This window comes from Lepidochelys kempii, chromosome 7 (genome assembly GCF_965140265.1).
Source record: "Lepidochelys kempii isolate rLepKem1 chromosome 7, rLepKem1.hap2, whole genome shotgun sequence".
Lineage (NCBI taxonomy): Eukaryota > Metazoa > Chordata > Testudines > Cheloniidae > Lepidochelys > Lepidochelys kempii.
The window spans coordinates 103,014,127-103,028,208 of record NC_133262.1 but is presented as its reverse complement, the minus strand read 5'-3'; the positions used below and the strand labels follow the sequence as shown (position 1 = coordinate 103,028,208).

Genomic DNA, 14,082 nt, shown 5'->3' with positions numbered 1-14,082 from the left:
CAGTTAGGGCCAAAAATCTATGGAAGAAAAAAAACAATTAAAAAAAATAACATGCCATCGCAAAGGGTAGAACTTTTTATTAGTGTGTCCAATGTGTTCAACTTGAATACCTCTTCTCAGGTCTTAATAATTTTGTTTTCCCATTTGTGTGAACTCAATTTATGGTTGAATTTGTGAGACTTTCTGTAGTGCACGTCTGGTTCTCTGGTGACTTGTGACAGATAAAGTGGAAGGAAGAAAACTTTGAGCATCTTGGTGGAAAGCAGAAGCAGATACAGATAGGCTCTGGCACAAGGAATTATGGTGAGACTGGGATCTGGAGGTGATGGTGAACAATGGCATCTCTTCCACCAAAGCAGCTGCTGAATCATGCCATGCTGAACTATTATGGAATGCAAATTGCCTTGTTATATGTCTGTTCATTTCTAGAACCTGGCATTTTTTATGAAGAATTATTATCCTACTTTTTGTGGAAAATCACTTGCATCCAAGATATCCTTTCAGAATGCTAGGAACCAATGGACATACATATATCCAATAAAGTGCTATCAACCTAATTCATTCATGAAACAAGAGGCACTGCAGAAAACCCACCTGTAACTCTGATCCTTGACTGCCTTGATTCTCTTTCACAAGCCAAGAGTATGAGACCTATTAGATGAGACTGTTGGCAACTCTCTTGAGGAGGAAAATCTGCCATCCTAAAGTAACCCATCGTCCAACCAGCAATTAAACCACTGCTCGAGCCAACTGTTCTCTTTAACTAGCACCCAGTATGCAACCTCTTAAGTAGTTTGCTTAGAAATAGGAAGCTCAACAAGGGTTGCCTCCATCTTGCTTGAATACTGGACCTCTCCCAATCAGTTTTCAGGCTAGGACACGGAACAGAGATGGTGCTGGTGGCAATGAGAGATGATCTAGTTTTGGTTATGGACAAAGTCTGCATAGCTATATTTGTGTTGTTCGACTGCTTTTCCAGTTTTGATACAGTTGACCATAGGCATCGGCTCCTCTGCCTCTAAGGGTCTTATCTGTGGAGTCCTGCAAAGATCCATTGGGAAGCTACTAGGGGAAATTGTGCAACAATATTGATTATGCCAGCAATTTACAAATGAAGCCCAGCTCTTGTATCAAACACAAATAGCACCATCTCCCGCCTATCAAAGTGCCTGACCGAGATTAGTAACTAGTTGAAGTGCAGCTAGCTCTAAAACTGAACCTTGGAAAGACAGTGTGATGCTGTGATGGATGTGGAGGAAGAGGAGGGAGAGACAGACACATCCAGTACACTAATGATTCCATACAGAGCCATCAGACTGCTCAAACTGTGCAAAGGTTTTGTGCCCAACTCCGTGTTGCTTCTGGATACTCAGATAGCCACAGCTGTCTAAGACACACTATTCCATCTGCATCATATAAGTAGACTGCATAGTGTTCCACACATTTTTGATGATTCTCTGGACCTAGATATTAAACTGCTGAAGTCAACAGTTGATTCAGAACACAGCAGCCTGTCTACTCAGCAACGCAAACCACTGACAACACATCACAACCATGCTTTCCGCTTCTTATTAGGATCTCCACTGAATATCAGGTCAAAGTAAAGGTTTTGGTCTTCATCTTCAAAGCTCTCCATGGAACTGGACTGAGTTTATATAAGAACCACTTCACCCAATGACCTCCCACAATAGTTATGGCCCACTCCAATGGTCAGCCTCAAAAGTAAGACTCATGTGGAGAACTTTTGTTGTTGGCTGACTCGTAGATCTGGAACTTTGCTCCAGAATCAGTGCTATCATGAACCCTCAGCAGTTTCAAAACAAAACTGACCTATTCAGTCTAGCCATTGCACAATAACTGCCCACACTCTTGAAGTCTATTTTTTTCTGATAATGGTGAAAGAGTTGAATGTATCTCTGTGAACTTCATAGTTTTGGGAGGTGCTCAGACACAACTGTCATGGTTATCCTATAGGATAGATTAATCTATCTCAGAACAATACCAGTTCAAATGTGGATACCTTTTAAGCTTTGTGTCTCATTTTAGCTTGTTTGGATAGATATCTGACTCTGCCCTATCTCTCTGGCTTCTACCACTGACAGTCAAAATGAATTTATTATAGGATTACTTTATTAATTTAAAGTGAAAATTGGTAATATTTACTGCCTAAATAGTATCCTTTGTAAATGATTGATTAGTAGAAAAGCTGTCCTTGCAGGTACATAATTTGGAGGGCTGTGTGAGGAATGGAGGGTCAACTTGACACATCTGGAAAAGCATCTTTGGCAACTAATATGAATGGATCTATCAGGAAGGCTAGTTAACATTTTACAGCATTACAAAGGAATGTGGGAACTTTTGAGGACTAACACCCTGGAAATGTAGTTAGTCATGAATAGCAGAGAATTCAGATCACAGTTACTTCCATACCACTATGGTCCTCCTAGCTTCAAAGTTTCTTCGTGCTGAAGGACCCTACTCTCAGACATATTTCAGAATTCCTGCTGAAGGGAAGGTAAAATATGATGAGACTTCAAATTGTCTTTAAAATCAGTCACATTAAATAGCCGCTAGAAGTACGTCAGAATCTTCTTTGAATGCCTCAAATCTTGGCTCATCTGAAAGGCCAGACAGGAAGTTTGATTCCAATTAAATGGCCATTTTTGACAGAAGATATTCTAATTGTGCTTCTATGGTATGTGTAGCCAAGCTATTAGTGAATTAGTAAAATGAGATGTGTTTTCTGGGATCCTAACATCATTTTTTGAGGAAAAAGGCTAAGTATTAAGATTCTGAAACTCACTCAGTTACTGAAATTTTTCCCACTCTTGTTTTTTTCTGCAAGTTGGCCGTTACTGAAGTTTCCTTTTTCAGCAGTTTTGTATAGCTGAACCACTTTAATGGCCTCCTTATTCTGTATTCATTCCTTTTTTTTTTCCAGCTTGATTTTTCTGTTTAGACACATGGCAGGGCAGTTATTGTATTTCTCAAACCTTAACTGTTGTAATATCTGGGTTCTCTGAAAAGGTATTATAAAGAATACTCTATGAATAGAGAAAGGTTGTCCTCCCTTTTCTCCACTTTCTAGACATTTAATCCAAGAGGAATACAATGATCACATCCAATTGCTATGAGAACACCTGCCCAAAAAATACAGAATGCACATCATGTTCTCAAAGTCACAAGACGTGGGTTCCGTTCACATCTAGTGGAAATCTGTTTCACTGCTACAGGTCCTTCAGAGAGAAAGCTCTGCCCTCTGGCTCCCCCTACATGGACAATACCTTACTTGCACTTGAAGTTAGGTGAAAAAATAGGCTGCTCATTGGAACACAGGATAACCATCTGGAGCTAGCTGTGTCCTCACAGGTCTAGTTGAGACATCTAGCCCGGTTTTGGAGATTCAGGCCAGAAGTGGGGGTGACTCTGTGATTAAAACTTGAACGGTATTGGATCTGTTGATGACCAATCTTGAGTTTAACAGCAAGACCTTCAGTTTGGGGCCCACTGATCCCTCTTGTTCAGAATTCTCAGGCGGTATTGAGGGAAGATGCCTGACCCTGGGTTTTAACCTGGGAGCAGGGGACGTTTGAACAGGTGTGTCTGTGCCAACACAACCCGTACAGGGAAGGTCATGAGGTCTGTATCCCAAGCATGTAGTGTATCCTAAGCCTTCCCAGTAACCAGTGTGAAGCACTTGTGCTCTATGACCACTAGGTTTTTATTATGGAAGAGGTGTAAAGGGTAACGGGTGGTAGCTATGCTGTGACCTAGCACCTACCAAGAGGCACCTATATGAACGTTTAATGTTCTCATAGGGCCTAGAGGTGATAGCTTGAGGGCCACTGAAGACACTGTGAAGCTGGAATGAGGAAAACAGGATCACACAGAGAAGAGAAAGTAGTGGACCTTCTCTCTCCTTTCCTATTCCCACAAAAAGTATTAGCTACAGAAGTGCTACAGGGGAGTAAAGCTATGGAAGTGTCACATGTAAGAATATGACCCCATGCAAGAAGGCATGCAGTGTTTGTCCCAATATTACTACCGCTTCAAGGAATGGGAGAAGCCATCTGACAATTCAGACACTGACAATTTTCAAAATCGGAGTTCAATTTCAGATATTGGATGTTCCCAAAAGAGGGGTGTTTGTGTGGAGGGTAAGAGGAATAAAGTTGGAGATGCTGGGTTTTTTTGAGAGAGAATCTAGAAAATTAAAACACAACTGCTGCTGCTACTAGAATAGCTGTGTCAAGAAGACGTGAGAAATGTTTGATGGGCAGATGTGGTGGTGACAGTGAAAAGGGGCAGTGTAAGTGAAAAAAACATTCAAGGAAGTGGCAGGCCACTCTGAGCAAGCCTCAACAGTGCACTAACTTGTGTGGAATGATGTGCTTTGACCAGGAAGACACATCCAAGGACCTTTGCTGTCTTTGCTTCAGAAGGGTGAGCCACCACAGTTTCCAAACCACCTTAATACGTCTCCACTCAGGAGTAATCTATAAACAATGCATCCACTGTGATATGGCAGTACTAGTTTGAAAATTTAGGAGACAGTCTCAGTAAGTCACTAATTTCATCAGCAAACAAACCAAAATGTAGAGACTACAGAGCAGAAAGCGAAGTTCAGTCACTATCTTCTTGTCTTCCAAAGGACTGTTGCTACAGAAGTTAAAATTTAAATACATTCAGCGTATAATGTAATTATGTGATCTCTCTGTTTCTAGTTATCATAAAAATCTGTTGGTATTGCAGAAAACTGCAAATGTGCAGCTGCCTTCTATTCTTGAGCTTCTCCGTCCACCACATTGCCTTCCTCCCTGGCCTAAGTCTCACCCACAGTAATTTTATTGAACTTCCCATTCCTGTTTCTGTGCTATGACTTCCCTTAAAAGAGAAGAGCAGGCGGCAGGCAGAAGCAGCTCCTTCCAGAATGAGAACAGGCCACTGTGAGCACCCGATTCCCCCTAGAACTTCTTTCATAGAATGTATTTATATGGGCTCTTTGATCTTTGCTTTTCCATTTGTGTGTAAGGAGGAAACACTTTGCTTCTAAGTTGTTTAGCTTTTGTGGTTCTTAGGAACTTCCCAAGCGTGGAGACTGTGACTCTCTTGGAGGAATTGCGAGAGTAGGGGCAACCAGCATCAATAGTAGCTGCAGTATTTGTGAGGACAGGAAGAGGCTGCTACTACAAATAGCTTAGAACTGTATGGGACATGCCTCTTGCCCCCTGTCTGTCTCCCACACACATGCTCTCTCTATACTGCCTTCCAGTCAGACACGAAAATACTATTCCAAACAATAGCAGTAACGAATATGGGTACCCATATTCATTTGAATTAAGTGTGAATCCTGAATTTTAAACTTTAAGACTCAGTTAGCTCTACGAGCTCCAGACAGCCGAAGTTAGCCTAGGAGCTGCTTCAGATCTTTTCAGTGCAAATAACAGTTATATAGTCTCACTATGGTGCATTTTAAGTTTATTGAAAAATACTCTGAAAAGGGCAACACATTTTCAAATGTTAAGTGACTTAAGAACATAAGATTGGCCCTACTGAGTCAGAACCAATGGTCCACCAAGTCCAGTATCCTGGCTTCAACAGTGGCTGATGCCAGATGTTTCAGAGGGAATGAACACAACAGGTCAATTTGAGTGATTCATCCCCTGTCATCCAGTCCCAGCCTGTAAGTCAATGGGACTTAAGGTCTTAAGTCGCTTAGAATCTTCTGAAAATTTTACCTTGATGGATTTTTAATTGACATTGTCATATAATCCCATACAGCTCTGCCACATAAATCAGATCCTTTCTACAGAATTTCAATGTACTTTGCTATATAGTACAAAGGGCTTAGCTTATAGCCATTAGTCATACTTCAAAGTTTCAAAGGACAGGCCACGGATGTTCTACAATTTAACAGATCACTTAAGTATGTTGCAATCCTCCTAATGCTCAAGCAGTGCATATTCAACATAAATTCCATGTACAGTACTGTAGTTAACCAATTTTTAAGACAGTGGTTCAAATTCTGCTTTCAGTGGCTCCTGTGTAACCTCACTGGCATAACTAAGGTTGCACAGATGAAACAGAGAATTTGGCTCAAAAAACGTGTATCCATTGCATTTAAATGAGAAATACCTGACTACATGATTATGACAGCTCACTGGAAGGTATTCCAAATATCTGCCCTCAATTGCCAGCAGGGAATTGGTGGTTTGTTGGTTTTTGAATCTGCATCTTGTGTCTTTAGTTTTGATAAAGATTACACAATATCTAATACATACTCAGCTTTAACTTACCCTGTAAGTCTAAACCTAAGTTTTAGCTCACTGTATCTCCATCACCATTTCCCATAATCTAAATAAATAATACTGTAAATGGCTTTTTTCCACAATCGTATACCAGTTTTTTTCCACGTCACTTTTGTAGCAGTTTGCTATGCTACAAAGAAAGTTAGACTTTTCTCTGTTGAAATGAATAGCTAACCAAATAGTAAATAGTGATTATATAATAGATACTTTACATATGTCACTTGTGCAATTTAAGCTTTTATTTTCTATAGACTGCCTAAAATGTCCACACACAAAAAGCCCTACAAAGCTGTGTTTATTTTTTAAACAATTCCCTCTTTGATCACAGGTTAGACATACAAAATTTTGGCTTCCCCTAGAAAATCCTACAAAACATTCAGACATTTAATATGTCAAAACTTTCTTTAATTTTTTTTAGAAAAATAAAACCTCAGACTTTCAGTATGGCTCGTAGTGTTTCTTTATGACCTAATTTTAATGTTCTGCTAAAAGCATACAGGGATCTGAACCCAGTCCAGAGGCAAAAGAGACATCAGATTTTATTTCTCTAAATGTCAGGACTGGGGGAGGAACTGTGACCAATGTATGATTTCTGCATGTAAACCAGAAAGAGCCAAACAGAGCCCTCTACTTGCTGTCAAGTATTACAGCTTCTCTCTTTGCAGCACTTGTTCAGAATGCATCTTCAGTGTAGTCGAGTATTACTGCGTGTTATTAGTGTATGAACAAATATGAGTAGAGAGAATGTAGAAATGACAGTCTTAAAAAGTAAACGGGGATGCATGTCACCCAGAGCGTGATGCCACTAGCACTGGAGATGTTGAAATAGCTGTTGCTGGCACAGATATATTTAGCGATGAGTGGTACATAATAGCAGTTCAAGACCTATAAAATATTAGTGAAAATTACTGCACTGAGCACTAATTCCACGGCACTACCACAGTACTTAAGACCCCCTGACTTTCTTGAATGGAGGAAAGTCTGATTAAATGTTAAAACTTTTTATTCTACCAAATATTAAGCTGTTTGTGCTTATCTTCTAATGATAAATTATTTTTGTAAGCTATATTTACTTCAGAAGTATATGTACATTATTCAAGAAGTGAAAAAGTATGAAGTGGTAGAAATGCTGAGTATCGTTGATATTTTGGCAGAAGAGATGGTTGAGCCTGCTATGATAGGCATGGAACTAGAGGAATATTTTTTGTTTTCATAAAACCATGTGACCAAGGACAGAGTCAGTTCAGAACAAGATATTGAATAAAAGTGAGTATTCTAGCATTGTAAAAAAGGACTGATGGACTGTCTGAACAACTTTGTGCATTTCTGGTCACTGTAGAAAAAAAAGTTGCAGAAATGAACAAGTTATGGAAGAAAATTCCTAGAACAATGCAAGGTTTATTTATTCATGAGTTGTGTATTTTGGGGAAAAGTATGATTAAGATACAATTGGTCTTCATGAGGTAGACATTTTCTAAGGGATCAGAATGCTCTTCTAGCTAGTCTTATGGAATCTAATCAATGAAGCATGGATTTACTCTATGCATAGGGTCAGGTTCTTTTTTGTGTTTTGATCTCTTTGTGTTGCTCAGTTGATGCAAGCAGTCTGGCAAGCAGATAGATCTGGCATTCTGAGAATTCCCTTGGCAATGGGGTAAACTAGGCTGGCATAGAGATGGTGTATCCAGCTCCTGCACAACACTCCCCATTTCTAAGTAGGTAGAGATTATGACTCTAAGAACCACTTAGTGCTAATTGGCAGAGGGTTCACTGTTCTATAACAGTAGCCCCAACTGGCCTTATAAACTCATGACACCCAACACATTGCTGACATAGTATTTATCTATAAGGAATGTCATGTGGGATTTTAAATGAATCCAGGACCATACTGATCTTCCTAATTGTTGTGTGATGTATGTACAGATGTTATTTAAGAAGTTGTGTATATGTACTAAATAGATATCTAAATCAAGGCAGGGTTGACAAACAGGCTCTGAGTCAGACAAAGGAAGTTGTCTCAGTATTGGCTATGTAAATTAAGCATTGTAAGTCAACACAATGAAAGCTACATCTGCATACGGAGTATATGGGGTTGGGAGAACATTGGAGACTAAGGGCTTGTCTCCACTTACCGGTGGATCGTGCTGTGGTGATCGAGCCACTGGGGGTTGATTTTAGCGGGTCTAGTGAAGACCCGCTAAATCGACCGCAGATCGCTCTACTGTCAACTCCGTTATTCCATTGGAATGAGAAGAGTAAGGGGAGTCGATGGGAGAGCATCTCCCATCAACATAGCGTAGTGTGGAGCTCACGGTAAGTAAATCTAAGCTGTGTCGACTTGAGTTATGCTACTAATGTAATTCAAATTGTGTAGCTTAGATTGACTTTCCTCCATAGCATAGACCTGCCCTAAATCACCGGGGGGTTATTCCGACTCTGGAGGCAAAACAATGAACTTTGGGAATATAAGAGGGAGCAGCAAAATGGACAGCACTTTTTACACTCATGAAAAGTGGATGCTGGGAGATTGCTTTAGGTGAGAGTCTGTTAAAGTTAAGTTTAGACTCTTAGGAAGCGTGTTCAACTTGTTTTATATGTGACCATTGATGTTTCCATTATCCTTACTCAGTTTCTCTTAAATACTTATCTCTAGTACTAAACTTATGATTCTTTTCATGATAACTATATCTCAGGGCTGTGATGTTATAAAGGAGCTGATCCTGAGATGTTTTAGTCAGGCTGTGTGTATGTTCCTTTGGGGACAGCGAACCTGGTAACTTCTGAGAGTGTCCAGTGATAGCAACTGAATACTACAGGGGATACTTTCAGAGAGGCTCTGGGGTTAGCGTATACTTATGTTTACCTGCGAGGCAGCGTAAGCGCTGGCGGAGCCCTGACGAGATTGGTTGGGTGGCTAACAGACGAGTGGTGTCAGGTTGCTGACTAGAGTGACCAGATGTACTGATTTTATAGGGACAGTCCCAATATTTGGGGATTTGTCTTACATAGGTACCTATTACCCCCAATCCTGTCCCAATTTTTCACACTTGCTATCTACATCCAGAGTTGACATCCAGGTAAGCACAAGCAAGTCTCTCTCTTGCTGAGGCAGTGGGGTAACAAGGTGACTCACAGTCCTGGGTACCCTGAGAAACCGTCACAGGGATATGTCAAGAGTGTGCCTGGTGCACAAGGACTATTGCCAGCTGGTGTAAGTTAGAGCAGCCCTACACTCCATCTTGCCATCCTAATAAAGATTACACTACATGTTACAATAAAGATTTTACATTCTCTGATCTGTATCCAATTATTTTTCATATTGTAAGGGATCTGTCTTATGACTCCTTGATATATCATTATAATAGCATGTCTGTAGTAAGCAATATAAACACAATAGGTCTTTTTCAAAATTAAACTCTTCAACTATTATAAACAATGACAAACATCATTAGAGAACAGTCCACATGTTGGATTAAGTATCCCGATCTTTAAAAATTGAGGCCATTTTGTAAATTCAGATTAATACAAAAATATTAACTATTGATCAACAAAAAAGATTGAATTCAGACTGACAAGCTGTGTGCTATCTTATATCCATATGTAATGGCCAGCATACAAGTATATACCAAGGGGGTTTAGAATGTAAATGCTAATGGCACGTCAACAATAGTCAGTGTTGAATAGTTGACTCGTCCAGAAATATTACATTTTTCCTTGCCTGCAAGTGCATATTGTTTGAACTTGTTGCAGTTCACCTATTTTAAACAATCTGAGCACAGATGAGGGGTGTTGAAAGTAGTGGGGGAGGGCAGGAAATAATCCCAGTACAAAATGGAGTTCTAATACCTCTTATCTTGGTGATCAGAGTGAGAAAAGGGCTTGCTTTCTGATCAGTTTGCAAGATATGGGGATGTTGTAGATGTATTTGTTCTAGGATACAAGAGAAACAAGGTGGGTGAGATAATACATTGTATTGGACCAACTTCAGTTGTTGAAAGAGACAAGCTTTTGAGCTACACAGAGCTCTGTGTATCTCGAAAGCTTGTCTCTTTTACCAAGAGAAGTTGGTTGAACAAAATATATTACCTCATCCATCTTGTGTCTTTCAGTGCTAATATCGTTAGGTTTGGGTATTATTTTGAAGGTAGACGTTTACTGTTATAAATTAGGGGAAATACAGGACAAGGGCTTTGTCATGTTGAAAAACTTTATAGAGGATCATTCACTGATTAAGGTAGGAGTTGTGGTTTTGGGAAAGTGATTCATCAGTGCTATAGGACTGGGTGCATTGAACGGACCCATCTATGTGAGGAGAAATACGGGGCAGAATTGATGGTGGTGGTGAGTTGCCCTTTTTATTTAAAGAGTGTCTTTGAGTTCATTATTTTGGTTATTGCTTGAGAGAGTAGATCCTTAGTCTGAAAGGCCAAATACTATCAGTCTATCCTGAACATACTATAACCATCTGTAAGCAAATTAAAACAAAGGTTATGTGTTCAGAAAACTGGTTGACATTTAAATTATTTATAAGCATTATATTTAGAGATTTAAGGATTGACAAAACATTCTCTAGTGCCTTAATAATCAACAAATTAAAGTGTAAGTCTTCAGTCTACTGTTTTGGTGACTAATACAATCTACTCCAAACACGATGAAAAGGTCTAATGTTTCTTTGAGAGGGAAAAACTGAGTGTGTGTGTGTGTTGTTAAATTTAAAACCTTGTATAGTATAGAAGAGTTTAAAAATGTGTGAGTAACTGTTAGAAAAGGGTTTCTTCTGAAATGCAGCCATTGAGTAAAAACTAACAAATGACGACAATGAATCCTTATAGTATTAAATGAAGATAATGTACATGGGACACCAAAAGCACCCAAGGGTTGCAATTATCAGATACAGACTAATTTATCTGTATCTGGTTAAATAACTATCACTTGCACTCATGCAAAAGTAATACTACTTGTAGAAAATGTGTAAGCTTACGGAAGAAAAGAAATAATTACAAAATAATTTTTCCTTTGGCTGTGATGAAAGATTTTGCATATTTTGGACAGTATCAGCATTGTGTAGAAGACTTGCTATTCAAATTTTTCCTTTATATTAAATATCTGAAGTAATACAAATAAGGTTAAAAACTCTGAAGTTTAAAGAATAAAACAATCAAGATTCTCATGCAGTTAATGAGATTGTTCAGAGTTGTATTAATATCCCTTAATCTTAAAAGATAAATCTATTATAGAATGAGGCTTTTCTTCTAATTTTTAGTGCCATACAGAGAATTATTGTTCATACAAATTGTTGATATAAAAAGCATACTGAATAATGCATATTCTGAAAGGTAGTTTGTTATGTGCATATTAGAAAAAGTGAAATAGCTTCATTGTCATTTCAGGCACTAATCCTCAGACTAATAGATTCAATTCCTTCACAAAAATACATATAGCGAGAAAGATGAATCAACTAAATATTCAACTTAAGGAATATAAATAAATAAGACCCATTTTTAAAGGCGTCTATGTAGTTAACCTAGGACATATTTCTAAAGCAAAAACATTTAGTACGTATGAAAGATATGACACTAGTTCAGTACTGGAATTCACTTAAGATTTATGCTTCTTGTGTAGATTAAATTAGCAAATTTAAATGACAGTACATATTAAGAAAGCTTTTAAAAACAGTTTGGTTTATACTTACCCTTCTCTATGAGCTTCTCCTTTTTCTAACTCCTGAATGACACCCAAGAGCACTTTTATGGTTTCCTGGCTTGAGCTGATCAAATTCTCCATCATCTGAAGCTGTGCTTTCAAGTCTACCACGTCTGTGTGAGGCACAATTTGTTGGCATTCTTCACTCACAGCAACTGCTGTCTGACAAGGCTGGTCTTCTTCCATAGGTGAAACATTTATCTGAAGGGTCTGTTCGTTACATTCGGCTGATTGGCACTGTGCCTGTGTTGAGCAGGCCTGAGCGTTTACTGACTGGGATTGCAGACCATTAAGATGCACAGTTCTCTTTCTTTCCTCATCTGTTGCTGGGCATAGTGACCATTCAGTCTCTGCTGCAGAGTTTTGCGGGTCAGGCTGTGTGGCATGTGAACTGGATGCAGGTAAATAAATTGTACCTACTTCCGTCTTAAACACTTTCCCATGTGCTGATTGATTAGATTCTTCATTATCCGGTGGCACTGTATCATGTTTTGCATTATCATGCAGCTGGTAATCAGGCTCTTGTGAAGTAGAGTCTGCTGAGTTTTGAAGAGAAGGAGGTTCTTTAGTACAGCTGTGCAAATCAGTGCTTTTACATGCCTCTGAACAGTTGTCACTAGAAGGCTGATCTACCGCATTCATGCGTTCATTAATATGGGAAATAAACTCTGCTGTCTTTAGGTCACTGACCTTGCTACAATGAGCAGCCTCCCCTGAGTTTTTACTATCTTCATCCTTAATATCTATTAAAAATCCATTGTTTTGACTCTTAAAGGTGTCAACAGCTGAGACGCTTTTAATAATATTCCCTTTTTTGCGGTCCAAAGGGAATGTCTGGTAACACTTTTTAAGATCTGGTGAGGTCTGAACTCCTGTGCTCTTAGTAACATTAGGTATTGACCTTCGTGCAGGCACTGTCATATATTTACGATAAGCTGCTTTATAAGAGATGGGCTTTGTTTCTCTTGTGTCTGCATGCTGTACTGAAGATAGTTGTTTGTCCCTTTGTTCATTCTGGGCCTCGCAGATATCTTTAAATCTCACCTGAAGGGCTTTGTTTCTTTTCTTAATCTGTCGGTTGGGATCCAATGCATATTTAATCTCCAAAGCAAGTGAAGCGGCTGGCTCAACTTCACTTTCAGAGGTTGTGAGTAAGCATTTGCTGGGTTCCTTACTCACCATGATGCCTGTATTTAAAAACAGTTTAAGAAGTCTTTTATTAAAACAGAAATGTTTCCTTAATTCAAATATTATAAACTTCTAGAAAATATCCTGTATTTTTAAGTAGTCCCCTTTTATGTTTGTGAAAAACAGTATGTGTGGGGAAAACTAGATCCTCATGGTCGCTTGCGAAGTTTTACTTCCTTTGTTCTATACCTTACTGCTTTTAGGATAATTATGTATTTCTCTATAATAAATGTTTTATTTTCATCAGCATTTCACACAATCCAAAAGTTGAAAACACTTACGGGCAGGGTGACTGTCAATGAACAGCGCTAGGTTTCTGTGAAAGACACTTCTTTCTTGCAAAAGACCTGAAATTTTAAAGTTCTAAGAATACTATGTAGTCCTCCCATTATTATAATTGAGTTCAGTTTTGGCTCTACTAATTTTTTTAACATTGCATAATTAATTTCTGATTAGACTTAAAGAACAATTGTCTTTAGATCCCTGGCTATAAAATCCAGCTTTTGTAGTTCAAGGGTAGAAGTGTATTTATGTATCTAAGATCAGAACATTTGAAAGGATTAGTAATTGTGCAGTGGGTATAGAGCTTAATAGGTTTTGTTTGTATGTTAGATCATATGGGCAGATTAAATATTTGGAACATGTTGCTCTGCTTGAGAAGACATCCAGATTTTTAAAACATATTGATAGTTTTTTTTCAAGCAAGTACAATGATTATGGTGAAGGGCATTCTTGTTATTACTTCTATGTTAATGGATTCATCTGAACTTTTTTAGTCTTAAAGACAGAAAACCAGTTATCACCATTTAAAAAAAAATCTTTTCTTTAGTAACTTTTTTGTTCAGTAAGCCTGTTATTGTTTACAGTATCCGACAGTTAAAAC

General features: G+C 38.6%; 2 protein-coding genes across 8 annotated transcripts in view; one reads left to right on the top strand and one right to left on the bottom strand.

Annotated features, from left to right (window-relative positions):
* DOCK1 (dedicator of cytokinesis 1) overlaps positions 1-14,082 on the top strand; it is a 550,235-nt gene that overhangs the window by 213,600 nt on the left and 322,553 nt on the right. The window lies entirely within an intron of this gene.
* INSYN2A (inhibitory synaptic factor 2A) overlaps positions 1-14,082 on the bottom strand; it is an 81,563-nt gene that overhangs the window by 46,266 nt on the left and 21,215 nt on the right. For all 4 annotated transcript variants that reach the window (XM_073354953.1, XM_073354956.1, XM_073354955.1 and 1 more), the window contains exon 2: positions 12,001-13,198. In XM_073354953.1, coding sequence (XP_073211054.1) covers positions 12,001-13,193 — 1,193 coding nt within the window. In that variant the 5' untranslated portion in view covers positions 13,194-13,198. The remainder of the gene's footprint in view (positions 1-12,000; positions 13,199-14,082) is intronic.